The sequence below is a fragment of the Myotis davidii genome, unplaced genomic scaffold (assembly GCF_000327345.1).
Source record: "Myotis davidii unplaced genomic scaffold, ASM32734v1 scaffold281, whole genome shotgun sequence".
Taxonomy (NCBI): domain Eukaryota; kingdom Metazoa; phylum Chordata; class Mammalia; order Chiroptera; family Vespertilionidae; genus Myotis; species Myotis davidii.
In genome coordinates, this window is record NW_006293784.1 from 1,950,121 (window position 1) to 1,977,581 (window position 27,461).

Genomic DNA, 27,461 nt, shown 5'->3' on the forward strand with positions numbered 1-27,461 from the left:
ACCTAACATCACTATAACTATCCTGAAAACAGAACCTCGGCTGCCTTGTTCACTTGGGGGTGGGGTGGGGCAGGGAAGAGCAGAGAGATCAGGAGTTGCTGGAAGTGAGATTGAAACATAATGAAAATAGACTCTGAAGCAATTAATTTTTCTATCAAAAAATTAAATCACTTTTGTTTTACCCAAATCTCAGTTCCACCGAGAGACTACCACATTAGTGTCATTTCAATGATATACTTGAGAAAATTAAGAAAAGTCAGATTCTGCATTTTGCAAGAATTTTGACTTCAAAGCGAGTGCCACACGCAGTTGATCTGCTGATGCTCTATCCACAGATCTTGCAGCTATTTTTGAGATTCAGCTTTGAATGCTATGGCTCTGACCACTTGCTCAGAAGTATTGCCACGACCTTGTTCTGCTCAAATAAAGCAACAGTTTAGCATACAGCGACCAGCAGCAGGCGAGCTCTAAAGTTAGAAACCACCATCGCTTCTGGGTTGTTCTGGTCCCACTTCCTGACCGTCCTCTTTTTATGAGAAAGGCTTATAACAAAAACTGTCTGAGAAAGTACCTTGCACAGTAAAAATGATTAGAAAAAAGAAGCGTTACAGTTTTTTAAAAAAGGATTATAGTTTCTGTCACCTGTATCACCTGCCGCCTACATAATAATCAGTCCCCAATATGACATACACTGATATTTGTCAGTTCCTTCTCTCTGTGGTCACTAGAATGAAAAATGCTGGATTTCTGGAAGAAAGATAAAAGGAAAGGTCAACCTAAAAATTCTAAAAGTCATTTGGTCTCAGGACCCTGTTATAGTCTTAAAAATTGAGAACTCAACATTTTGGCTTATGTGGGTTCTTCTCTATTGATATTTGCCATTATTAGAAATTAAAATTGAGGTATTTAATTTTTTCATTTAAAACAATAACAACTCCATTGTATGTTAACATACATAACATTTTTATGAAAGATAACAATGTTTTCCAAAATAAAAATCTTAATGAGAAGAGTGGTAATTTTTATGATTTTGCAAATCTTTCATCTTAGAGTCAGCTGGATTCTTTTTAATTTTTTTTTTGTTAATTCTCACTTGAGGATTTTTTTTCCATTGATTATTTTCAGAGGGAGTGGAAAGGAAGAGAAGGGAGAGAGAGAAAGAGACATCTCTGTGAGCATCGATTGGTGGCAGCCTGTACATGCCCAAATCGAACCTGCAGCCCAGGTACAATGCCCTTGACCAGGAATTGAAGCTTGGACCCTTTGGTGTTCCAGCTAATACTCTAACTACTGAACAACACTGGCCAAGGCCCAGTGGATTTTTTTTATTTTTTTTAATATATCTTTATTGATTTCAGAGAGGAAGGGAGAGGGATAGAGAGTTAGAAACATCAATGAGCTGCCTCCTGCACACCCCCTCCTGGGGATGTGCCCGCAACCGAGGTACATGCCCTTGACCAGAATCGAACCTGCGACCCTTCAGTCCGCAGGCCGACACTCCATCCTCAATGTTTCCCTCTCCCTGGCCCAGCTGGATTCTTAATATTTGCATTTGTATTCAATTTGTTGCAACTTTGTTTTAGTTGAAGTATATGAATAGAATCTAGCCCTATATGGTTTGCCTCAATGGGTAGAGCACAAGAACTGAAGGGTCCCTTGTTTTGATCTGGTCAAGGGCAGGTACCCCGGCTGCAGCATCCCTGGTCCTGTTCTGGATGCATACAGGAGGCAACCAATCATTATGTCTCTCTCACATCAATGTTTCCCTCTCCCTGTCTCTCCCCTCCCTTCCAGTCTCTCTCTTAAAAATAAAGGGAAAAAAATCAATGGAAAAATATTCCCGGGTGAGGATTAAGAACAACAACAACAACAAAAGAATAAAATCTAGCTGCACACATAGAGTAATTGAAAAAGAGTGTCTTAATAGCTTATAATTATGAATATTTGTTGATACTACATCAAAACTTAGCAAATGGTAGCTTCTTAAAAGTTAGTTGCAATGTGGATTCCAAATCCATCATCAATGAGCTTTTCAAACTCTACTACATTAAGTCCATTCGCCTATTTTATTATTTCAATGGACCCTTGACTCGTAGATGTTTTTATCACATCTTGTATGGGTCATTTCGAAAACACAGGCTTACTGAGCTGTGTAGATCTTCCAACCACTGACATTTTACTATACAGATTAAAATACCACACTGTTCATTAACATCAATAACAGATGCATTGAGAAAATCTTTGTTAAGCATCGGAAGCTGAAAGGCTAATAATGGTGGGTATAAATTTTCCAAAATGGAAGGGTCCAACTGTATCATTGGCATCAAATAGTCAGAGTTATTTTCCTTGAAATAACAGACTTGCTATATTCACCTTCAGGAAAATACCTGACAAGTTGCCAAGTCTCCATAACTATAGTTTGTCATTTTTTTTTTCAAGTAAAAATGGTGTTACATGGAAAAAATGGGTAGCTCAGTAACAACTCCATCACACAAGTGTTTTTCCTTGAGACATGATCGTTTTTCAGTATGTGGAAGTGCTTTATGCATAGCTCCCACTTTGTCACACGGCATAGTATAAAGTAACAACATTGAAATTGTTTTCTGCTTCATCAAATATATTCCTAAGTGAAATTGTGTTCTTTTTTTCCTTTCCCTGCAATTATACGGCAATGAAGATTACACGGTACCCTGATGGCTGTACATTTGGTGCCTTAATTGGTCCTAAGGTGTTAATAGTTTTACCCACCATTTCTTTTGCATCATTGGTGCAAATGTCAACACATTTGAAAAGGCAAACAACATCTTAGTATAATAAGAAAAATAGTTTTGAACTACATACTTCCTGAAAACATCTCTAGAATCTCCAAAGGTCTGCAGGGCCATATTTTGAGAACCAATTAAATTCTGAACAAAACCACCACTTAAGAGTTTTTTATCAATAGTCAATGAAAGTAATAGAAGTAGTCAGGATGAACTTGGGGTTTAGCTAGGCAAATATAGCTGTCATGTCCGAAACAAAACTCATTTATTTATTTTTTAATTTCTTCTGAGTTCTAGCTGAAGGTCTGCATTAAGAAACCCTACTGATGACCGGCAGGTGTGGTTCCGTGGTTGAGCATCATGAACCCAGAAGTCACGGTTCAATTCCTGGTCAGGGCACATGTGACAGTTGTGTGCTTGATCCCCAGTGAGATCAGGAGGCAGTCAATTGATGTTGATGTTTCCCTCTCATCAATTTTTCTATCTCTCTCTCCCTCTCTCTCTAAAATCAATAAAAATATAATTAAAAAAAAGAAATCCTACTGACAATTGCAATTAAACCCAAGCAAATCTCAAGCTCACTCCTCCCAGAGCTCTCTGATCCATGCCTGATATCTGAGAAGGTGGCACCTTTCCCAGGTGAATGTCAACCTTTAGGCTTAAGAAGGAGGATCCCAAGGGGAGGCTTGAAAAAATACAGCATCCCCAAAGATGACAACACTCTGTGGAGGGTGGGATTATACCATTGAGCAGACAGTTTTCTTCCAAGGTAGAACAAAGAGTAAACACTAAAAAGCCTCCCAGAGAGATGGATGGCTTAGAAAGATCTTGGACCTCAGCATCCCCATCTGAGCTTGTGTCTGGGTCCGGCACAGACAGCAGCAAATCAGTGTCTCTGAGCTGCACTCACCACATGCAGACGGAGCACTGCATGAGCCTCGGAAGGTTGTTGTGAGAACAAAGGAAATCCTAGACAGGATTCCGTAACCACAAAGAGAGAATTGGTGACCAGCCCAGGAGCCCATCCTGCTACCAGAAGGAAAATAGAACAAGACTGCTGTTGCCATTTGCTGAATTACAGGCCCAGCACAGTCTCTGGTCCTCAGGCGGCTTTAAATAAATGAGCTGGCTGTGGCAGAGAAGAGGAGCAAGTGTACTATGACAGGAGACAATTAGCCTCAATCCTTTAAAAAGATCGTTTCTTCTTTTATCCAAGAAACCAAGTCATTTCCCCTTCCCTTAATGCCTCTTTCTCTCTCTCCTATCCTGTCTTCAACCTGGCTATCATTTCCAATGGTAGCCACTGAACTGCTTGGACCATAAGGAAAACTGAAGTGGTCACTCATTCCTTGGGCTGAATATATCAAAGGAATATATTTAAAAAATAAAGTAAATTTAAAAATTAAATCAGTAAACTGTCACCAGGCTTGAAACATGAGAAGGGGCACTGGAAATGAACTGCCATCAGAGATTGCTTTCCCCCTGCTCTGTGAGTGTGAGGTACCGTGAGAAACTGTGGGTGCAGTTTTCAAGCAGTGACACGTTTCCTGCGCCTCGGTGCATGCGTGGCCACACGATTTAGCAGAGAACATAATTATTTGTAGACCAGGGTTTTGACACAGGAAGACTCAGCTAAAAACTGAGGCAATGGTACCAAAAACAAACCAACCAAAAAAGGATCAGAATCTTACTCTGTGCTCTTATGCCTGCCTTGGCAGAGAGAATGAGCAGATACCAAAGTTCAAGTGCACATTCCACCTTCTCCCTGGGAGAAACGTGTATCGGCTTCACTAATGCAATTAAGACAAGGTGGGCAATGCAAAGTTTGAGCCAACTTTTCTAGACATGCTGCAAAATCCACAAACGACAGGTGCATTGTCACGTTGTGTTTTTGTTTGCGTTTTAAGAAATCCACCCCCCCCCCAAAAAAAAAACACAACAAAAAACAAAAAATGGCAACACAACCTGGTACGGGATATCTTCATGTTTGCCTTCGGAACTAGGGAGAAAAGCACAGGCACACAGAACGTTTGTCTTACTATCTTCATAAAGATACTTCTACCATGAATTCTTTTGATTTACTTTATTCTTTTAGGAAACTATCCTAAACTTTGCAAGTGCAAAGCGTTATGTAATTGTTAGCAGGAGATGAGTACTTGTCATTCATTGTAAGTGGGCACTTGATGCTGGAATGAAGGGAACTGTCTTACTCAGCCCTTCCTACCTGCAGCTTTTGACTCACTGCTTAGTATTCATCTGGAACTTTTAAAAATCTTCCTGAAGTCCTTTAGTCATTTACAATTTTTAACTTGCCTCTTTGTAATATTTAAACATTGGAAATGAAGGATAAAATATATACAGACAGAAAAAAAACAGCTTCAAATTATAAATGAAGATAAATAACAGGGGTTCAAAGTTAAAGGATCATTTTGATGTCATAGAGGCAACCCAGATTCTGTGTTTTATCTAGGAAATAGACATGTTTAAAATGTGTAGCTTATTTTTCAAAATTTCACTTCTTAATAAGGACAATTTCCAACATGTGCAAAAGTAAATAGAATGGTACAATAAACCCACGTCACCCATTTTCAAAAATCAACTCATGACTAATCTGCCTTTACCCCACAGACAGTGTGGTGTGCTCCCGCGAGGAGGAACATAATGTCTGGTTTTCTCTCTGTGAGCCAACCATTTGAGTTGGAGGTTCCCTGAGTCCAGGCAAAGTTCACTTACACAAACTACGTCCTCTTCGAATCGTAAAATCTTACACCATATTTCTTAACAGCATAACAATGCACCAATATCATTTCTGATTTGTTCTCACATGAGGAGATAACACGACCTGACCTCACTTCTGTTGTTTCCCTTCCAATGTATAGCAGCTATGAATTTAGTTCGATGCATTTTTTATCAGTTTCATTTATTTCAGCCTTTTTATTGCCGCTCCACTCTTCCAGGTAAAAACTAGTCCAACATAGTGACAACCATAAACAGGGCCAGATTCTGACATTCCCACAGCGTCAAGAGGTTGCCTTAAAATCCAGGTCTGTTTCATCACCATAATAAATTTCAGCTCGATTGGGCGGCAGATCCAGTTGTTTGCTCCAGAAAGGCTTAGCCAGAATGAAACACACAGTGGCATGAGACAGCGCTTTCAAAATAATAAATCACTTTGATGGTGTCTACTTCAGCAGCAGTGCTTGGGGGAATTCTGCCTCCGATCAAGAGTGATAACACATTTCTCAAAATGAACAATGGTCATGGGTTTCTGATCCAGTTGATAACACAATGCCTTCAGCTCTGTGAGGGATTTCCACAAAGAGTTTGGCTTGCTCTATCATAGCTCAATGGAGAGCCCTCCCCCAGTTTTAGAGCTATTGTGTCTGTTCTATTGCTAAACCTGCACACAGCGCACTATATACCCAACTTGGAAAATACTACAGTTAACAGCAATGCAAACATTACTTTTCAAAGGGTTTTATGTTCTGTTCTTTAAACTTCACTACAAAATGTTTGATGACAATTTGGAAGGTATTATGCCTTCCGGTGAAATAGTCCCTGGCATGCAGTAAGCACTCAAATATTACTGAATGAGTAATGAATATATTAGCAAGATGGGTGTTAAGTAAACCTTCAACATAGTTTGGTGAGTTTGACAAAGCATGATCCATGGCCCAGAGTCCTTAAATGCTGATGTTCCATAGAGTTCTGTGATTGGTCAGCTGGGTTTTCTCTCTAAATCTTTCCACTGGGCTCCTTCACCCATGTGCCTGGCTACCACGGACACCTAGGGCACTATCGTAGGCTCACCTCTCTTGCCAAACGACGGACTCTTATTTCCAATTCCTCCTAGACATGTCCACTTGGGTTTCCACAAGCACCTCAAACTCTACTTGCCTAAAGCTGAATTCATCATCTTCCATCCCTATATTTCTATCCTGGTGAATGGATTCCACAACGTCATCTGAGACTCATCTTCCATATCCCTAACATCCAATGAACTGACAATTCCTGTTGGTTTCACTGCATATACATCTCTCATAGCTGTCCCCTCCTCCCCATCCATCCCCACAGATTCCAACTTAACTGAAGCTCTACTAATCTCAACCTTAGACAACTTTAATGATCTCTTAACGGCTTTCACACCCTTGTCTCCTCTTATGTTTTAACAACCCCTCCTTGAACCTATCAAATCAGATCTTTTTTTTTTCTGCTTAAAACCCTTCACTGCCCCACCTCCCCGCCACCCCTCACCTCAAAGTAGAAATGTATCATCTAACCCAGGACCCTTCTGAGGGCGAGATGGTATTACTCATTGTTATGCTGGTATGGCAGGCAGACTGCCCTGGGCACATGTCCCATGTCTCTGGCCACATCTCCTTGCCACTCCCCTACCTTCGTCACCTCCCCACTACTTTCAGTTTCTGGAACCTGTTCCTGCTCTCTTACCTCTGTGATTTTGTATGAACTAGCTTCCCTTCCTGGCATATTTCTATTTATCATCAAACTTGCTTTGAACTACACCTCCTCTGTGAAGCTGTCTCTAAAACCTTCTGCTGATCTGATCCCATATCCCCAAGGGCCAACACCTGGTCTTGGACTTATTCCCATCTGGAGACGTCAGCTCTACACTGCACACCGCTCCCTCCTATGAGCTCCATCAGGAAAACGTCTGTCTTGTTCATTTTATCTCCCCAGCATCCATGATGATTCAAAGGTCTGCACCCAACAGGCATTTCTTATATTATTTCTCAGTCATGTCTTATGGTTAAGAAAAACTTTCTGTCTTGGCTGCTGTTTCAGCATAATTAATAAAAGATAAGAATATGAGACAGGATAAAATAAGTAGTTATCAGTAGTTCCAAATGTCAGTCCTATATATCATAGACCACAGCCCCAGTAAGCAATTTCTTTTTTTAAAAGAGAGCTTGGGGATTACAGAATCTGAGCTAATGGCAGAACTCTTATAGGAGGCCACAAAAGAAAAACAGGCATAGATATAAGCCCACATTATACTAGTAATTGTCCACTAAATTCTTGAGGTATCCTATCCTATATAATAAAACCCTAATATGCAAGTCAACTGAACTGTGGAATGACCGATCACTATGATGTGCACTGACCACCAGGAGACAGATGCTCAATGCAGGAGCTGCCTCTTGGTGGTCAGTGCACTCCCCTCACAGGGAGAGTGCTGCTCAGCCAGAAGCCGGGCTCATGGCTGGTGAGTGCAACTGTGGTGGCCGGAGGCTCTCCCGCCTCTGCAGCAGTGCTAAGGACCCCTTGGTGGACATCCCCTGAGGGGTCCCAGACTGTGAGAGGGCACAGGCTGGTCTGAGGGACCACCACCCCCCCCCGCATGCACAAATGTCACGCACCAGGCCTCTAGTATAAAATAAAGGTGGTGCCAAAATGAAACAAACATGCTGAATACACATGGGATCCCAGACGGGGGTAGGGAGAATGTACCTTCAGAGTGCACTCTACAATTTGCAAAGCATTTTCTTACACATTATATCACCTGACTTTCAAAACAATCCTGTGAGATAGATTAGATGCATCCTGAGGCTCAACCAACATTTCTTGAGCTCTGACAATCCCTCTGGGATCCCAGGCCAATGTCCCTTTTGTAGCCCCAGACACACCAGGCAGGCCTGACCTCATAGTGCTCTTTATGTAAAGTCCTTCAGCATCCAAAATGGGAACTAAAGCTCCACGTGTTCTATCAGCCGACCTGTCAGTTTATGGCTGGGGATGTTCTAGAGTGGCTGACAGAGTGAAGCCAAGCCAGGGACATTCTCACAGTACCTGGCCCAGGCTGCTGCTACAGCTGCAGCTGGCATGATGGAGGGACCCCATTCCTCCCTCTTCTAACACACACAGAGGAGCCATCACTTCGTCTGTATTTGAAGAGAAAGCAGTGCTCTAAGGCAGCAGCAATGTGCAAGCTCACAGTGAACTATAGCCTAGGAGCCAAACTGATGAAACAAAGCTCCCACAGAGAGAACAGATCTGAGGTTCTAAAAATGTATCCCACTCAGAGACGCTATAGCTCCTGAAATTTCAACATTAAAAAAATCTATGACTTGTGGATAAAACAGCTCTTTTAGTATCTTTTAAAATCGGCAATACACCTAAAAGGGGAAAGGACTAAGATATCAATCACTATAACTTTAGTATGAATTGGTCCATGAATTCACTATCTTCCTTATTCATAACTGTTCCTGGAGAGAGGAGAACACTGAGCATCTTACTGAAGTAAGGGACAGTTAAAGGCAGAGAGCAGGAAAAACTGACTTGAACAGGAGGGGGAATTACTAAAGATGAACTCAGCCTGCCTCTCAATTATATCCAGGGTCACCTCTGAAAGAAATACAATTTCAATGACCTGGTAAAAACTCATCCCTAGTAAGATTTGACATTCCTTTCTTTCTATCAATCACTAAAACTGTAATCAGTGAATACAATGAGAATATCCAGGAGGATTCTGGTGCCAGTGTTCTGATGTTTCTAGTTACAATTAAGGAAGAAAGAACCTACCCCTGGCCGGAGGGCTAAATGGTTAGAGCATTGGTCCATGTACTGGGGGGTTGTGGGTTTGATTCCCAGTCAAGGGCATGATCTTGGGTTGCAGGTTTGATGCCTGCCCTGGTCGGGGAGTGTGCGGGAGGTAACCAATCGATGTGTCTCACATCAATGTTTCTTTTTCTCCCCCTTCCTTCCACTCTCTAGAAATCATTGGGGAAAAAATATCCTTGGGTGAGGGTTAACAAAAAAAAAAGTGGGGGAAGAGAGAACCTAAATAAAACTTAGTTCTAGAAAGCTGGTGTAGCTCTAAAAAAAAAGAAATCATGTAATGACTACAGCATAACCAAACTTGGTCTACCATGCATGGGTTTACTCAGTCGATCCCTTATAACTTAATGCAGAAAGATACATCAGCACACCTAGGAGCTCACCTCTCCACACTCTTGTCTCACTTCTCACGGCTGGGTTTGCTTATAGAATGACTGTGCCCATGTTCCATATGCTGGGAGAATGTTCTATCATTAGTGCTCTGTAATACTACATTACATTTTATTCAACTGAGCAGTGAGCAGACTATTTTTCTTGCAAGTCCTGTTATGCACAAGACACCAAATGAAACAAAAAGACCTCTGAGCAGGCAGAAGACCCCCAAACTGTAACCTGGATAGTTTTTCATGTTCAAGTATCCTAGGTTCTGCTAATTTCATTATTAGAGCAATGAGATTGTGCGCAACAATTAGGCCAACAGATAAAAAATTTTACCATTAAAACAATTCATCTTCATGAATAAGAACGGTTGGCTGAGAGGAGAGAAAACCATTTCTCAAAGAAGATGAATTGTCACCAGCAGCAAAATGTGACAACCAAACAGACAAACCATGGAGTCACATGCTTAAAAATCTTCAACAGGATTTTAGTAATGGAGTAGCTTATAAGGAACTACCCTCCAACAACAAAAAACAAAATGAAAATCTCTAGAAAAATATTTTTAAACAATTAATTAAAAACTCTGTGGGGAGAAACCAAAAAAAGCAGAAATCAGAAAGAATTTGACACTGGAAGGGAATTTAATGGGGCAAGATATGAATCTGGGGAGTGTGATACTAAGTAGAATAAGTGAGATGGAAAAAGACAAAAACTGTATAATTTCATTCACACGTGGAATACAAAACAAAAAACAAAAGATGAACAAAACAAAAAATTCATACATATAGATAACATAATGGTGGACAAAGAGGGCAAAAGGAGGTCAAATCTGTAGTGACAGAAGAGACTAGCCTTCGGGTGGTGAGACCCAATAGAGTCTCCAGATGTTGCATAAAGTTGCACATCTGAAACTTATATAATGTTATTAACCAATGTTACCCAATAAATTTAATTTTAAAAATCCACATTGCCAGGCCATTTCCCAAGACTATTCCAGGCTGCACGGGGTGGGATGAATAGACTTCAAACAGAAAGCTACCTCTTCGTTTGCTTGAAGAGTGACATGACGAGATTCAGGGCTGCCACGCTAACTGGAAAATGAGCAGAGAAATTCTGACAGGACGGGCCCACAGAGAAAAGAATTCCCAAACCCATTAACTCCTCAAATCTGTGGTCCTCCTGAACTGTGCATGCGCAAGGGCGGCTCGGAGAGGTGCAGGAAAGAGCAAGAGCTCTAGAACCCTGAACAAAACGAGCTCAGGTTTCAGCTAGTTCCCACTTGAAACACCACTTTTCCACTGACACCCCACACTGACTCTACTTTATGAGTAAAGACCATCCCCGGACTATGGAATCTGCCAAAGAACTTAGAAAAAAATTAAGACGAAAAATCCTAAAAGCCTTCATAATTTTCAAGCAATAGTAACGTAGCTGTCGGCTAGAACATAAAGAATAAAGGAGAAAAACCACGCGATCATCTCAATAGATAAAGAAAAAGCATTTGCCAGAATTTAACTCACTCTTGATTAAAAAAAACAAAACAAAAACAAAAACAAAAAACTATCAGAAAACTAGGGCCAGAAAGGAACTTCCCCAATTGTGATAAAGGACATCTACAAAATGCATAGAGCTGACACCATACTTAATGGGAAGAGACTAAATTCCTTCCTCCCAGGATTGGTTATGAGACCAGGAGATCTGTCCTGGAGGCCTTCAAGCACAATAAAAAAACAAAAATGAAATAAAAGCCATAAATATTAGAAAGAGAAAGAAAACTGTCCTTTATAGACAACATGATTCTGACAGAGAAAATCCTAAGGTATGTACAAAAAACAATACAAAAAAACTTAGAACTAACAGATGAATTTATCAAGGTCACAGAATACAAAATCAAGATACAAAAAAAATTTTTCACTTCTATAGAATGGTAATAAACAACTTCAAAATGAAATTTCCATCACTCTGAAAGTTCCCTGGTGACTTTTCCCAGTCAGTCCCCTGCTTCCAGAGGCAATAAACAAAATGTTTTGTTTGATTTTTTTCACCAGTAGATAAGTTTTGTCTATTCTGGAAGTTCATTTAAATGGATCTATATAGCACATTCTCTTGTGTGTCTGATACTTCCCCTCAGCATGATTTCAATGAGATCCATTCAAGTCATTTTGAATAACAGTATCTTATTTCTCTTTATTGCTGAGTAGTTCTTCCATTATATAAATGTAAAACAATTTGTTTAACTCCTCTCCTCTTGATGGACACTTGAGTTTTCCCTGATTTGGGGTATTATGAATAATGCTCCTATAAGTTCTTGTACATGAATTCTTGTAGATATACACTTTCATCTCTCTAGGGCAAAAACCTATCAATGGAATTCTGGGATAATAGAGTACATAGTACAAATATTGTATATCTAACTATATAAGCAACTCTCAAATGGATTTCCAAAGTGGTTGTGTTCTTATACTCACTCCCAGCAGCAATGTAGGAGAGGTCCAATTATTCCATATCCTCACCAACACTAGGTATGGTCAATCTCTTTAATTGTAGACATTCTGGTGAGTATAAAATAATACCTTCTGATTTTAATTTGCATTTCCCTGATGTTAAAAAATGTTTTCATGTGCGTATTGGGGTAGGTGCAGGTTACAGGATTGTAGCATTTATCAAAATTCAAACTCTTCACTTCTGATCTGTTCATTTCATTGTATAATAGAGACAAAAGTTACACACATTTTGACTGTGGGGGGTGGAGATGGGTTGTTGGCACCCCTTACACCCATGTTGCTCAAGCGTCAACTCTATAAATTTTGTCTCAATTAAAAAACAAAAAAACAAAACAAAACTGGGGAGTGAGAGCTGGGGGTGGTACCAAGGGAAGAGAAACAGAATCACATCAAGGACAGAACAAGGTATAAGATTATAAGGAAAATAACACAATGCCTAAATTTTTAACACATTCAGGAGCAAACTGAATATTGGCCCCAAATCAAAACTCTAAAGAACAATTTAATATTCATGAACTAAAACAGACAAAAAACAATTCAGCTAAGATGATGATGAATAAAAACAAAATTCAGCATGTTATATAAAACAGGTGATTGCCAGACTCAGCAAATACATTTAATCTGGCAACTCCAACCAATAGACCATTAGACAACAAAATACCCGCCAGCCTAACTTAAAACAGTGAATTTTTTTTAAGTGTCTTTTACAAAATGCTCTTTTTATAATTTCCATGATAGAAATTCCTACTGAGTATGAACCAAGGTACACATATAGCAGAAATGATCCAAAACTCATTCTTACCTTCAGTGAAACTCCCTGTTAGGGTTATTACTACAAACACTTTTCCTTCTGGCTCCAGATCCACCTAGAAAGAGAGAAAAAAAATTTGTATATTATATTCTAATTTTAACATACATTTTATGGGCCTCAAATAGACTTATAGAGAGGGCTAACTGTGCACAGCACAGCCATAAATCAGACCTAAGTCTTTCATTAAACAGTAGAGGGGCAAGAATCAAGTAAAAACACAAGAAGCCATCATGGTTGAAAAGCAAATCTAAAAGTGACAGTTCTTTCGATGTTTCTCTTTTCTTGAATTTTAGTATCTTCCATTTGGGCTCTTCATGATATCAAGAGGCTCCCATAAACTTGGCTATTGTGTCTGAGATGTCCTTAGCTTTTGCACCCCATTATAAGAGCAGCATTTTGTTCAACCACATGGTAAGCGAACAAATGTGACCTGGTCAACTGCTAACCTTTAGTTTTTAGGAAGTAAAACGCATAAGGAGAGGGTGCCATCTCTGTCTATACCACTTCCACCTGAGTGCAGGTAATCTCCAGGGAGCACCAGGGCAGGCAGCTCAGGAGCTCTGCATTCGCTACTGTTCACAGGAGTCTCAACGTGCCTTCAGGTTCTTGTCTATCACTGAGATATCAAGACACACATTCTGCAAAAGAGGCAGCGTCAAGTCTTCTCAGTAGGTCCCATCCTCCGCATGTGCTCCAGCTTCCCAAAGACCTTCACACCGCACGGCCCCGGGATGGGGCAGCGCCCTCCACACCCGCTCCGATCACACTAGCCTGGTAGGCAGCCTCTGCCCTCTTCGTGCCAGTGCTAACTTTCCACTACCCATCAACACCTCTAAGCCTTGGATTGTAAGACCCAAGGTTTTTGGACCCAAATACATGAATTTACAATTGTCTTTAAATAAAAATCTGTCGGGTTCAGCCCCTTTCTGCTCTTGGCCTTTCATCTAAGAGAGGGAGAGAGAGGTGCAGAGCAGCTGAGTGTAGATGCGAATGGCCATTTCTGATATAATATGAACTTGAGTAAGCGGCTGATCACGCGGGATGGTAGAAAGCCATGAACTAGATCAGCACAGACTCTAGCCCAGTGGTTCTCAACCTTCTGGCCCTTTAAATACAGTTCCTCATGTTGTGACCCAACCATAAAATTATTTTCGTTGCTACTTCATAACTGTCATGTTGCTACTGTTATGAATCGTCATGTAAATATTTGATATGCAGGATGGTCTAAGGGGACCCCTGTGAAAGGGTCGTTCGACCGCCAAAGGGGTCGCGACCCACAAGTTGAGAACCGCTGCGTCTAGCCGGACAGCCATAGCTGGCTCTGGGCAAGTTCCCTCACCACCCCAAGCTTCACCACTGTCATCTGAATGTCCATGATGTCATTATTCAGCATTTCTGACATGGCCGCTGTCAGGTTATCTCAAAGAGCATGCGCAGTACTATTCACTGCACCGTAGGTGGCGAAGACTGGGGGGGAAAGCACTGACCTTACCCTCGCTCACCACCACACTCTTTTTAACACCACATCCTGATCACATACTTTGCAAAATAAAAGATGCCTATTTTGTACTGACTCAGAAAGCTTGATCTGTTCAGCCGCCTATTCGTATAGTAAACTCTCCCTTTCTCTGCATAAAGTCTGCCATCAATGTGGTTGCCACCCCTTAAATCACCCCCGTGTTCAAAACGGCTAGGTGCATTACAACTACTGTTAACTATACCCCCTTAGCTACCTTCATACCTCATGCAGCTCTGAAAATAGAGCTCCCTGGAGAGATGACTAAACAGGATGTCAGGCTCTAATTGTCTCACTCTCTGCCTTGACTTGTTTCAAGGCAAAAATATGTTATTCTTAAAAGCCACTCCCTCGTCTTCAATATTAAAAGCCTGGCAGGGCTACACACATTTGACCTCACAAGATAAACTGCTACCGGCACAGAAGGAGCTGCTGCCAGCCCCCTGGATGGACAGACAGACTGCCAAGACCCCAGCTCTGTGATTCCCCAGCCCATAAACTCCCTCCAACATGCTGTCAGGGCTGGCAAGGAAGGCCGCCCCACTCCCGACCGTCAATGGCTGCGCTGACAGGAGCAGGGCATTCCGCCACTTAGAACCAGGACCTTTCACAAGTAGAACAGGCTTGCTTCCACATTCTTCTTTTACTGTTGTTTGGTTGGCTGTGTGTGTTGTTTGTGTCCACGTCTTGACTCCTGCCACCATTGTGGCGGAAAGCCAGACTCGAATGCCATCTTCAAGCCTTGTCCATCTACGGTCTCTGGCCTTCGAACAGCATTCTACAAACTGCAGGTTGAGACTCACCAGTGGGACATGACAACAATGGAGTGGGTTGCACACCACAGGAATTTTAAGTAGAATAAAATGGAACAGGAAATATGAACCCATCAAGTAGTAAAATAATAATAATTATTATAATAATAATGAAGTAATGAAGTACTACGTCAAACCATTTCATCAATTGTATGTAAATATAAGGGTTAACTGGGTTTCAATGTAAAAATGTATTCATCCCTGTCACAGAGAAACAATTTAAAAAATGTGGCCTTAGAGGTTATCCGTTTCCTCTACACAGTGCTGATGGGCTACTGGCATCTATTCATAGTGGCCGCTTGGATACCCCTAGTGACAGCCAACTCACCACCCCACAAATGACGCCCTTTGTTCCTTTATGTCATAGAAACATATTTCTCTTACAGCAGAAGTGCAGCCACTAATAGTTTTCACTCACTGACCCCAGTTCTGTCCTCTACGCTTGTAGGAGATAGTTTCTCCCCACCTAGAACATCCATTTTAGTCAAGGGCCTGTAACACGGTTGTAGGTTCCATCCCCAGCCCAGGTTGAGGCACATGCCAGAGGCAACCAGTTGATGTGTCTCTCTCACATCAATGTTTCTCTCTCTCCCTCCCCAACCTCCTCCTTCCATTTCAGCCTCTCTAAAAATCAATGTAAATAATATCTTTGAGTGAGGATTTAAAAAATAAAAGACAAGTGGTAGGGAGGGATACAAAAGGGGCATGTGGGTCCCAAGACAATTACATGGAGGAAGAAAACTTTTTCTAACAAATGGAGCTAGGACAACGGACCTTCCACATGTAAAAGAATGAAGGCAGGCTCCTACCTCATACCATATGTAAACATGAACTCAAAATGGACCACAGATCTAAGTAGAAAAACTAAAAGTATACAACTCTTAGAAGAAAACACAGGGGCAAATTTTCCTGACCTTGGGGTAGGCGATGGCTTTTTAGATATGACATCAAAATTTCAAATGACAAAAATTTGACAAATTAGACTGCATTAAAACCTAAAACATTTGTGGTATAAAGCAAACACACAGAAAGTGCCTGTACCTCACTACCCAAATACCCTTTCCCAGTGCCACTCTCATCAACTTTTCCCGTCAAGCCTTCAGTGGTTTCCCAGTGCCTTTACACTCACTACTCCACCTGGCTTTCCGGGCCACCGGACACCCCTCTGACTGCCTCCCCACTAATTTATCCAAACCTCATTTTCAAATATCCATTCCATAAAGCTGCTTGTCTAGTCGGGCCCGTCTCCTCACTATCTCACAGCCAAACCGTTGCTCATGCTGTGGTCTCGTCTTGGAAAAACTTTCTCTCTTCACTTCACCTGTTCAGTCATTCAAACGTTAATTGAATTACTCCTAGGGTTGGGATCACTGCCAAGGGCTCAGGATGCCCAGAGCAGCTCCCTGGGACTGCAGGTGGACGGGGAACAGCTGCACCTGGCGAAGATGATGCAGCCACGGGAGCTGAATGAAGGAACTTTTGCCAGGAAGATCTTAACATGCACACTGATTCCCCCCCTACCCCCGTCTCAAAATTCCTCTCTCAATTATTATCTCACCACTCATCTGTGCCCTTGAACAATTAGATAAAATTTCATATCCTCATAAAATTTCATCTCCTCACCTGCAATAAGCTCCATTCCAACAAGATCTGACAATTTTATATTCCCCAAAGGCCCTGGCAGAGGTCTTTGAACCAAATAAACACTCAACAAACTTCTATTGATTTGGTCTAATGAGTTAAAATGGAAGGTCATTTGACCTCCTCAACTGCATCACCTATAACATAGGAATGACAGTATTTTCTCATATAATAAGTGTTATGTGACAGCACTTTATGTAATGAAGCACATCAAGATGGCCCCAAGGCATACCAGGAGCATATGGACTACACAGCCCCACTGCCTAGGAATCATATGCTGTTTGACCTGCCCAGCAGGTCTCCACCAACCCCTTCCTCCCCACCTCACTCCCTTAGCCAATGTTGGCTTTCCCTTGGCATTACTTTGCAGAAGTTGGGCAAATCACTTATATCCCCGACTCAGTCTCTTTGTCCATGAAATGAGAGGTTTGCCCAAAAATCTTTCTGGCTCTGATGTTGCATGATTCTAAACAAGCTTGGATAAAAGCCTGTACATTGAGACTCAACGGAAACCCTCATTTGATTAATTTAATTTCCCTTTGCAAAAGGCATTAGAATTGATCATAGATAGGAAACTTCTGGATACTTAATATTCATTTCAGCCTGAGGTACGCAGGGAGATTTAGCATGTTAAGAGAAAAAAACCAATCCTTTATTTGGGCAAAGGTTAACATTTCACCTAGACTCCATGGGCTTTGAGCCAGACATCTGTGATGGTGAGGTGGCTGGATTCTATAGCATTTCTAAGCCTTGCTCTAGGGTTAAATCACAAAGGAACCTAAAACATGATAAAGCATTTCACAATCCTCTTCCAGCTGAAACCATCAGGCTTAAAAATGAGAGTTCAAATTTCTAGAGGAAAAACATTCTTACAAGTTATAACAATAATCAACAAGGAAGCATGGGCCTGGGTCCTTTAATAACAGAGACAATAGCTACTATGTCTTGAGCTCATCACCATGCAGAAACCCTGCCTGACTTACACTACTTCTCACCTTTACCACCTGCAAGGTAAGTCTCACTGCCACCATGACACAGACAGGAAGATGGAGGCTCAGGGAGGTGATGGGATGGACTGCGGACACCCAGCAGTGAAGGCCAAGCGAAGACCCAGACTCAGGGAAAGTCCTTTCAGGCTGCTGTGACTGCACTTGCCTGTGGGTTACTGCAGGTTTGCCCGCCTCTTTCTGCTCCACCCGCAGCCAGCCTGCCTGGCTTCTGGCACATCACCTGTCTCCCCCGGGAACTCGGTCAAGACTCGTGCCATCAGCACCTGAGGGTGCTCCCTGCCAAATACCAGCCCTTGTGTTCCAGCCTCGCCTCCTCAGGCCCAAGGCCAGTCGGAGTGGCACCAGGCTGACAGTGTCACCTGACAGCTCTCAATAGGGGCGAGAGGCAGGAGCTGCTAATCGTGGCAAGTGTGTGCTGGGACTGGGAAACCCAGCGGGCAGCTTGGACCCCATGAGTCATCTGCCTGTGGGACCCAAGTCAGTGTCATGTGCTGCAGACACACGACACATCCCCTCGCTGTTGGGAAAGAATTTAAAGGAAAAGGGGTAAATGATGCAAACCCTACGTCCCTGCTAATTTTTTTTTTTCATTTCTACAGCATCCGAAGTTTTATGTGTTAAAAGCACACTAAAAAGTACCACAAATTAAAACCTCTCTGAAAAAGATGATCAGGCAGAAACTGAACAAAAAAAGTGAGGCTAATCAAATCTGACTGCGGTTTAAAGTGAAGAAAAACCCTCTCATTGTTTTAGGGATTAAATTCTCATTTTGCTAAATCTGGACCCAATGTGTGGTGAGAGAGGGAGCGGGGAAAGAGGCTGTGACCACAGCTCAGGTGGCAGGTGATCTGGCTCCTACACCTGGAAAATGAAGGAGGACTAAGCCTTTAACTAATTTTTATATCTAAACTCTATAACTCCAAATCAGAAAGTTTCTGAACTCCACAGAGCCAGGAAAGACATTTGGAGACTACTAAAGAGTCTTTCTCTAAAATGCTCACAGCTCTTCCCCAGCCTAGTTCAACATACCCACAAAACCACTATAAATTTAAAATTAAAATTATTTCAACCCAGAGCCCACTACACCTATATTCTAGCATTAAAAAGGTGTATCATTGCCCAGCCAGCGTTGCTTAGTGATTGAGAGTCGATCTATGGACCAGGAGGTCATAGCTTGTTTGATTCCCAATCAGGGCACATGCCTGGGTTGTGGGCTTGATTACCAGTAGGAGGCGTGCAGGAGGCAGCCAATCAATGATTCTCTCTCAGCATTGATGTTTCTATCGTTCTCCTCCATTCCTTTCCTCTCTCTGAAATCAATAAAATATATATATTTGCTAAAGTACAATTCTTTTACAGTAAAATTAAGTTTCCATAGAATCATGGAAAAGACTGTTGAATCTCAGAAGTAAGGTGGGGGTGAATGGTGGGTGAGAAGAGATCAACCAAAGGACTTGTATGCATATATGCATAATCCATGGACACAGACAATAGTGTGGTGAAGGCCTGGGGCAGGGTTGGGCTAGAAGGGGTCAAAGAGGGGGAAGAGGGAGATCTGTAATACTTTCAACATAAAGATTTAAAAAAAAAAAACTCACAATAATTTAAAGTCATTGTTCAGAAAAAATATTTACTTTTTAAAGACCTAAATTGATACTTTAAAAATAAGACATTTTAATTAAAATTTATATAAATAAAATAAAGGCAATACTATTTAATATACCTACATTATGAAATCTTTAATTTTTATCAACTTTTAAAGAGCTTGATAGCTATCGTATTTTATATCTAAGCCATCATCATTCACAGACTTAATGATCCAAATATTACAATTTATTTTTCAAAATGCACAGAAGGAATAAAAGTGTCAGAACACGGAAAACACATCATATTTGTAAGGAATTAACTGCTTCAAAATTCTTATTTGTAAAAATATGTCAAAGAAATTATGTTTTATGTAAGATATCCAGGAACTGTTAATTAATCATCATCCATGAAAAAAATGTGAACAAGACAGTTTTCTTTCCTCAGAAATATGCAAAGCTGACGTTAATCTACATACAACACAAGGCATAAATATTCAGTAGCTAAATCATAATCGAATTAACTTCTTTTTTTCTCTCTACTAAAATAAATAAAATAAAATTTTCAATGTTTCTCTGCCCAACATGAAAAATCAGGAAGAGTCAGGACTGGATATCTCTGAGGACTAAAATATCTTTTCTCTGCCAAGGAGAGGACTAAAGATAGATAGAAATGGTCCACTGTGTGTTAAACTGCTGTCTCTCAATCTTTAACACCAATGAAAATGTAAGTTAATGAAGGATACCTTAAGCTCTTCAAAACACTCCACTACTATTTCCCCAATCTACCTCCAGCACCTCCTTCTCCTCTAATAAGGTGCTGCAAGGACCTCGTGCAGGCTGACTAGGAGGTGAGAGAGGAAGCACAATAACGGCAATTCCTCTCCATGCTGCATACCCCCCACAGTAAAGAGCACTTTCAAAGGCCACTGTCCGCATGCTCTCATGCCTTCTCTTTCCTGCTCAGCAGATCCCTTCAGAAAGCAGTCTGTTCCTGCTACGATGAGGTATTAAACAAAATGGGCAGGTGGCCCTTTGACCATGGCTGGAGGTAAGGAATGTACTTCATGGTCACCTCCTGCTCAGCAGCCTCACAGCCCCCTTCCTTCTTCACAGCCTCAGTGGGTTGCCTGGTGAGAGCTCCTCTGAGGGGACATCCCCATAAGAAAGGAGAAATACCAGGAGAGGGAGAGTCTAGTAAGTTTTGCCAGGGATGCGAAGTTACTTTTCTCAGGGAAACACAGGTACATATCAAATATTTGCAATGAAATAATTATTCCCTCTGACTCTGCCCTCATCCTAACCTTTTAAACTAAAGATGTCAGCTTAAACAAAACAAACAAAAAAAGGACATAGCTTCCTCTTCCACCAAGTGGCCTAAGATAACCTCTGAAAATGGATTGCTATTCACTTGATCCCACAAATCATGCAAGTCAAGAGGCTATATCTTCGTGTTCACTTGAAGAACACATGTGACAATGCCCAGGCCATCAAGGGTAAGCATAGCTGAAAAACCACCAAGTACCTGAAAGATGTCACTTTGCAGAAGCAATGTGTGCCATTCCGTCATTACAATGGCAGAGTGGGTAGGTGAGCCCAGGCTAAACAGTGGGACTGGACACAGGGTCGGTTGCCCAAAAGAATGCTGAATTTTTGCTGCACATGCTTAAAAACGCAGAGAGTAGTGCTGAACTTAAGGGTTTGGAAAGATTCTCTGGTCATTGAGCACATCCAGGTGAACAAAGCTCCCAAGATGTGGCACAGAACCTACAGAGCTCATGGGCGGATTAACCCACAGATGAGCCCTTCCTGCTCCATGGAGATACTACCTAAAAAGTGCAGATTGTTCCTGAACCGGAAGAGGAGGTTGCCCAGAAGAAAAAAATATCTCAGAAGAAACTGAAGAAAAAAACACACTTATGCCCTAGGAGTAAATAGGATTAAAATAAATGCTAATAAAAATTTTAAAAGGAAGGATATAAATAAACCTAGAATTATTCTACCTTGTTGATTTTTATTTACTGTAATGGAAGGAGAAGGCAAAGTTCTAGCAAACTCAAAACAATGAATACGTTTAAACTACATATTTCGTATACTTAAGCATTCAAGATGTTTTATAGACTTGTCTACTTAGTGATTGCTCAGGCTCTAGGTTAACTTTAGAATTTGGAGGGAATTAGAAAATACATCTGGGGGAGGTAGAAAAGACTAGAGGATGTCGAATACATGGCGATGAAAGGAGACTTGAGCTTCCATCTTTCGGGTGTAAACACACAATGTATTATAGAATTGTACACTTGCAACCTATGTAATTTTATTATCCAATGTCATCCCGATAAATTTAATAAAATTTTAAAAAGTTCATCAAACCCAAGTGTCTCTCCCACTGGTTATCTTACAGTAACACTTTTACTCCTTTGGTCTTCGGTGGGGAAGGAAAAATGAAAGCTCTGTAGAAGAAAGGACATTCGTGCCTGCTTAGAGATTCAGGTGGCAGTTTTACAGGTGGGCCAGGAAAGGGAGACAGAGAGGAAATACGTTCAAATGTACAGAACCTAGTAGGGGTTTCATATGGTTGAATGTAGGCTATGTAATGACATGGGTCAGAAATGGGCCTGGAGAGTACAGGGTATCAGATTAATAATGGTCTCATGGCACACTGGGAGGCCAGACCTTACCCCAGGGCAATGGGGAGCCATTGAAGGGTTTCAATCTGAGAAGTTACAGATAGATCATGCCAGCATGTCAGATCCCTACAGAAAGGATGTTGGGGTTCTAAGGGATAGAAGCTGGTGGTAGGGACACACGTTCGAAGGCTATTTCAATGGTCTCAGTGAAGGATGGAGGTGACCTGAGCTCAGCCAGCAGCAGAGGGAATGGGGAGGGGGAGGCAGGCAGGAAAAGACAATGGAGGGAGCAGCAGCTGGACTTTGCAATCAGAGGTAGAGTGGGAGGTGAAAGAAAGGGGATCAGAGAGATACCCCAAGGCTGATGATCCCTGGGGCCATTCACTGAGACAGACTCTAAAGCAGTGGTTCTCAACCTGTGCGTCGAGACTCCTTTGGGGGTTGAAGGACCCTTTCACAGGGGTCGCCTAAATACATCCTGCATATCAGATATTTACATTACAATTCATAACTGTAGCAACATTACAGTTATGAAGTAGCAACGAAAATAATGTTATGGTTGGGGGTCACCACAACATGAGGAACTGTATTAAAGGGTTGCGGCATTAGGAAGGTTGAGGACCACTGTAAGGGATAAACAGATCTGGAGGAAAGATGTAAAGTTCGATGTGTGTGTTACTCACATTAGCTGAGCATCTACTGGACTGCCCTTAACCACTTTGTAAAGTTGAGATGGAAAAGTAAGAACACCATGAAGATATAACCCAATGCAGTCTCAATTGAACAGGCAAGTGACAACATCCAAAGCACTATTCAGATCAAGAGAAGGAGTAATCACTGGGCTGGGGCAGGGCTTCACATGGGAATGAGACCCCAGTGAGGCCCAATGGCAAGTCAGTAAGCAGAAGGGGAGGCCACTGTGAGTCAGAAGCACATGGTGAGCAGAGATAGAACCAATAGCAGAACACAAACCAAACTAGCGCTGATGGAGGAGTGTCCATACAGAGGAATGAGAGAAGGTTGGAGGCAAAACTATGGAAGAAGCTGCACCTAGAAAATTTTAACTACATAATGCAGGCAAAGGGGAATCACTAGAAGGTTTTGATTATATAAACTGATGGAGAGTAGCATGTCAAAGGACAGTTTGTCTACTAGATCAGTGGTCAGCAAACTGTGGCTCAGGAGCCACAGGCAGCTCTTTGGCCCTGTGGCATGGGCCACGAAGTTCCAATCACACTGTATGTGTGCACCCGCACGTGGTATTTTGTGGAAGAGCCACACTCAAGGGGCCAGTTTGCCAACCACTGTACTAGACCAATGAATGGGGGGGGGAACCTATGGTCTAGCAATATGAGTTTTCATAAGGGTGGAAGCAGTGGAAATTAAAAATCAAACACAAATTCTAGAAAGGTAAAAGGAATTGAATTTGGGGCCTGGGTGACCTAGATCATGCATGGGTGCGCAAACTAGGGCCCAGGGGCCCATTTCAGCCTACTGCCTATTTTGGTGAGTAAACTTTTACTGAAACAGCCATTCCTATTTTTGTTTACATATTACCTACAGCTGCTTTTATGCTACAAAGGCAGAGATGAGTAGTTGTGACTGAGACCTTATGGCCCACAGAGCCAAAAATACTTACTGTCTGGCCCTTTACAGGAAAAGTCTGCCAACCTCTGTTGCCATTATCAACCAGGGAACTCGGGGAGGGAAGGAACATGTTTCAGAAGGAAGGAAATGAGCTCAAATTTGGACACAAAGGTACCCAAATAGAAACATCTGTCAAAAAGTTGGGGGGAAAAATACAAACTATGAAGACAGGGCTGGTGTTCTTATTTGGGAATCTTTCTCAAAAGGTGATTACTAAGAGCCTGAAACTTTTCAAGAAAGAACATAGGAAATGGAGAAAAAAAGACAGGAAGGAAGTCCATTTAGGAGGTGGATGAAAGAACTAGATATGCAATCCGAGAGATGGGAGGATGCATCCAAAGGCAGTGTCGTGGGGTATGGAAGAAAACAACTTCACAAAAGAGAAGCCACACACTGCAGTGGTGGAGGAAGATGAGGACTTTAATGGGGTCCCTTGGCTTGGGAACCAGGAGGAAACCGGTGGGCTTTCTCCATGGTACCCATTCCATCGTCAACAGTTCTGTTGGAAAGGTCTTCTTCATGCTAAGCTAAAGCCGATCCACAGCTCTATACCTTTCCCTGTAAGTTTGATCCTACCTCTAAAATGTATCCTGATGAGAGAGAGAGAGACAGGAGTAGGAACGTGTAGCTTAAACTATATTTGGTTTATATATATTGGGTTAGAAGGTAAAGCTAGATATGCAAGTTGGGCTTTGAATGCCAAGTTAAGAATTTAAATTTAAGTTCAAAAAATTATTCTAAAAACAGTAAAGGATAGGTTGGAAGATAAACTGTGTATGTATGTGTGGGAAGGGGGTAGACAAGACAGAGTAGTGGGCACAGTTAAGAATCTATTCCAGCCCTGGCTGGTTTGGCTCAGTGGATAAAGTGTCAGCCTGGGGACTAAAGGGTCCTGGGTTTGATTCTGGTGGGGGGCACATGCCCAGGTGGCAGGCTCGATCCCCAGTAGGGGGCTTGCAGGAGGTAGCCGATCATCGTCATTCTCTCTCATCATTGATGTTTCTATCTCTCTCTCCTTCTCCCTTCCTCTCTGAAGTCAATAAAAATATATATTTTTTAAAGAATCGAAAGAGTTGTCCATTTTTGGAGAAACCAAGATGGCAGCATAGGTAAACACCTGAAATTGCTGCCTCGCACAACCACTTCAAACATACAACTAAAAGACAAAACGGACATCATCCAGAACCACAGGAAGGGTGGCTGAGTGGAAATTCTACAACTAGAAGGAAAGAGAAAAGCATACTGAGACTCAGAGGAGGTGCAGAAGTAAAGTGCAGGGGTATGGAGGTGCACGCGGAAAGGGCTGGCAACTGAGGAATTGATTCCAATGGTGCAGGTCAGCGGTGGAGGAGATGGGAGGGAAACATTACAAAAGGAGCTCCAGATGACTTGGGGCTTGGGGGTTAGGGATGAGGAAAAGCCAAAGGGCTCCAGTATCTGCAATCCTGGAAGAGTTATCCTGGAAAAAGAGAATCTAGAAGGGCAGTTGGTTTGAAATGGTTCTAATTTTTAAACAGACTGATTTTGTAGGGAGACATTAGGGTGGAAATGTTTGGCCAAAAGATAGATGGGGTCTGAAACTTAAAACAAAGGGCTGGGCAGCATTGTAGGAGTCATCCACACAACAAGGACAATTAAACCACAAGGCACTTGACCCCAGGGCAGAGGGTACAGTTCAAAGAGCAGAGTCAAGCACCAAAGCCAAGTTTAGAGAATGGGAGAAAGTCCCAGCAAAAGAGAAAGAAGGTAGTGCACTATATTCACCTGAGCAGTTTCACATTTTTTGGCCCCATTTATCTTCACAACCACCTTCTGAGTGAAGGAAAATACAGCACCATGATCCCCACTGTAGTGAACAGGCACCCTGAGGTAAAGGACTTAATAAGTTGCCGGCAGGTTGAACTAGGTTTGAATTGGGGGGAGGGGGTTCTTAATTCCCATTCCCACAGTCCTGTGAACAGAATCCGAATACATTTATGGCTTTTTAAAAAATAAACCTGATGAATATTTGCTACACAAATGGGTTTCATAAAGCTCACCTGTTCCATTCTCTCACTTCTTCTGAAATTAAATTTGCCTGCTCTCAGAAATGAGTTTCCATCCACAGCTGCAACCCAACTAGAGCACCAGATGGGACAGCCTGACAGCAGACCAGTTTTGAAACATCAGTTGGAATGAAAAGCAGAACTGCTTTCAGAAGCAACTGGGTGGCAGGACTTGCAGAAGGATGTTAAACCAAATGCTGAGTTCAGGCCATCGCAGGGCTTGGGAAGTGAAGAGGAGGTGCCTGCGACAGTAGGTCCAACACCCACCTCCCACCTCAGATCTAAATCAGAGATTTTAAAACATGGTAAATCGGGGCTTTCAGGGGAATTTCCCCTGTCACTTCACTGTAACCCAAACACATTCTCTGGCCCTCAGGTCCTGCCTTCCCCCAAAGCATCAAACAACAAGGGGGCCCCTCCAGCCCTTGACTTTCCTATAGGAAATGGTTTTCTAATATGTACCTATTTCTCCCGCCTAGCAGTACTTTAAAGCTCTCAATAATGCCTTCCTTTGCACAGGGAGCTTTTTAGGACATGAAACTATTCCATATGATGCTGCAAGGGTAGAAGCATTTGTCAAAACCCATGGAACCTTACAGCATAATGGAACTGAACTTATGACACATTTTTTAAAAAGCATTTAGGGAGTCAAGAGATCCCAAGATGGAATGAAGACTGCAACCTGAGAATCAACTGTATTAAAATTACGAAATGACCTCACTCTAAGGAGTGAGGGAAAAAGCACTGACCTAAGTAACTCTGGGAGTGAGTGGAGACTCTAAGATGAAAGGCAAAAGGAACTTCACATAAGCACGGAACCTCATCTGGAAAAGCTGAGGACTGGTGGGTAGTACCAGTTAACCATTCTGAAATCACTGTATGTGTAAGTAAGTGAATGGCGGATGGTGGGAGCCCATTTTTTTTTATTGTTAGAATGGGAGTTTGAAGACAAGTACGGGAGAAAGATCTGCATTGGAATTGAAGACATCAGTATGAACTCATGTTTAGTTTGTTATAGATACATATGATATATATAGACATACTTGTAGAATATATATATGTTAGTATACATATATCTATTCCCTTGTCTGTCAGCTAAGAGGACCGAGAAGCAATGACACCCCAGTGTCTAAACTTGGTTTCTAATCTCATTCCTCAGTAAAAGAACTAGGGCTCCTTGAGAAAATGGCTAATTCTAGGAATGGAGAAAATAATATATATAATGAAACTGTAGCATCTTATAGTGCCAGAATGAGTAAGAAAGGGCAAGCAAACAGAAACGCAATGATGCGGTATGCCCCAAAGGGACATGGGAGCCGCCTGAAGGAGTTCCACTGGAAGAGTCTAAGCAACAAAATAATGGATTATAAGCTGATGTATAAAATAAATATCCATGAGTCTGTACTAATCTAAATAAATGAGTGAATGAATACGTGGAGGAGGGACAAATCTCTCAAGCAGAATACCAAGTAAATGTGTGCATATTGCCCCTCTCCGGGAGGTGGGCTATGTGTAGTGACTTCCTTCCCCCAGCCCAGAAAAGGGGGAA

The 27,461-nt window shown here is 41.9% G+C and overlaps 1 protein-coding gene across 2 annotated transcripts in view; it reads right to left on the minus strand.

The window, feature by feature from the left end:
• The window catches only part of PRKCH (protein kinase C eta), a 226,610-nt gene that overhangs the window by 145,042 nt on the left and 54,107 nt on the right, over positions 1-27,461 (minus strand). For both annotated transcript variants that reach the window (XM_006767644.2, XM_015566469.1), the window contains exon 2: positions 13,023-13,086. In XM_006767644.2, the coding sequence (XP_006767707.1) occupies positions 13,023-13,086 (64 nt within the window). The remainder of the gene's footprint in view (positions 1-13,022; positions 13,087-27,461) is intronic.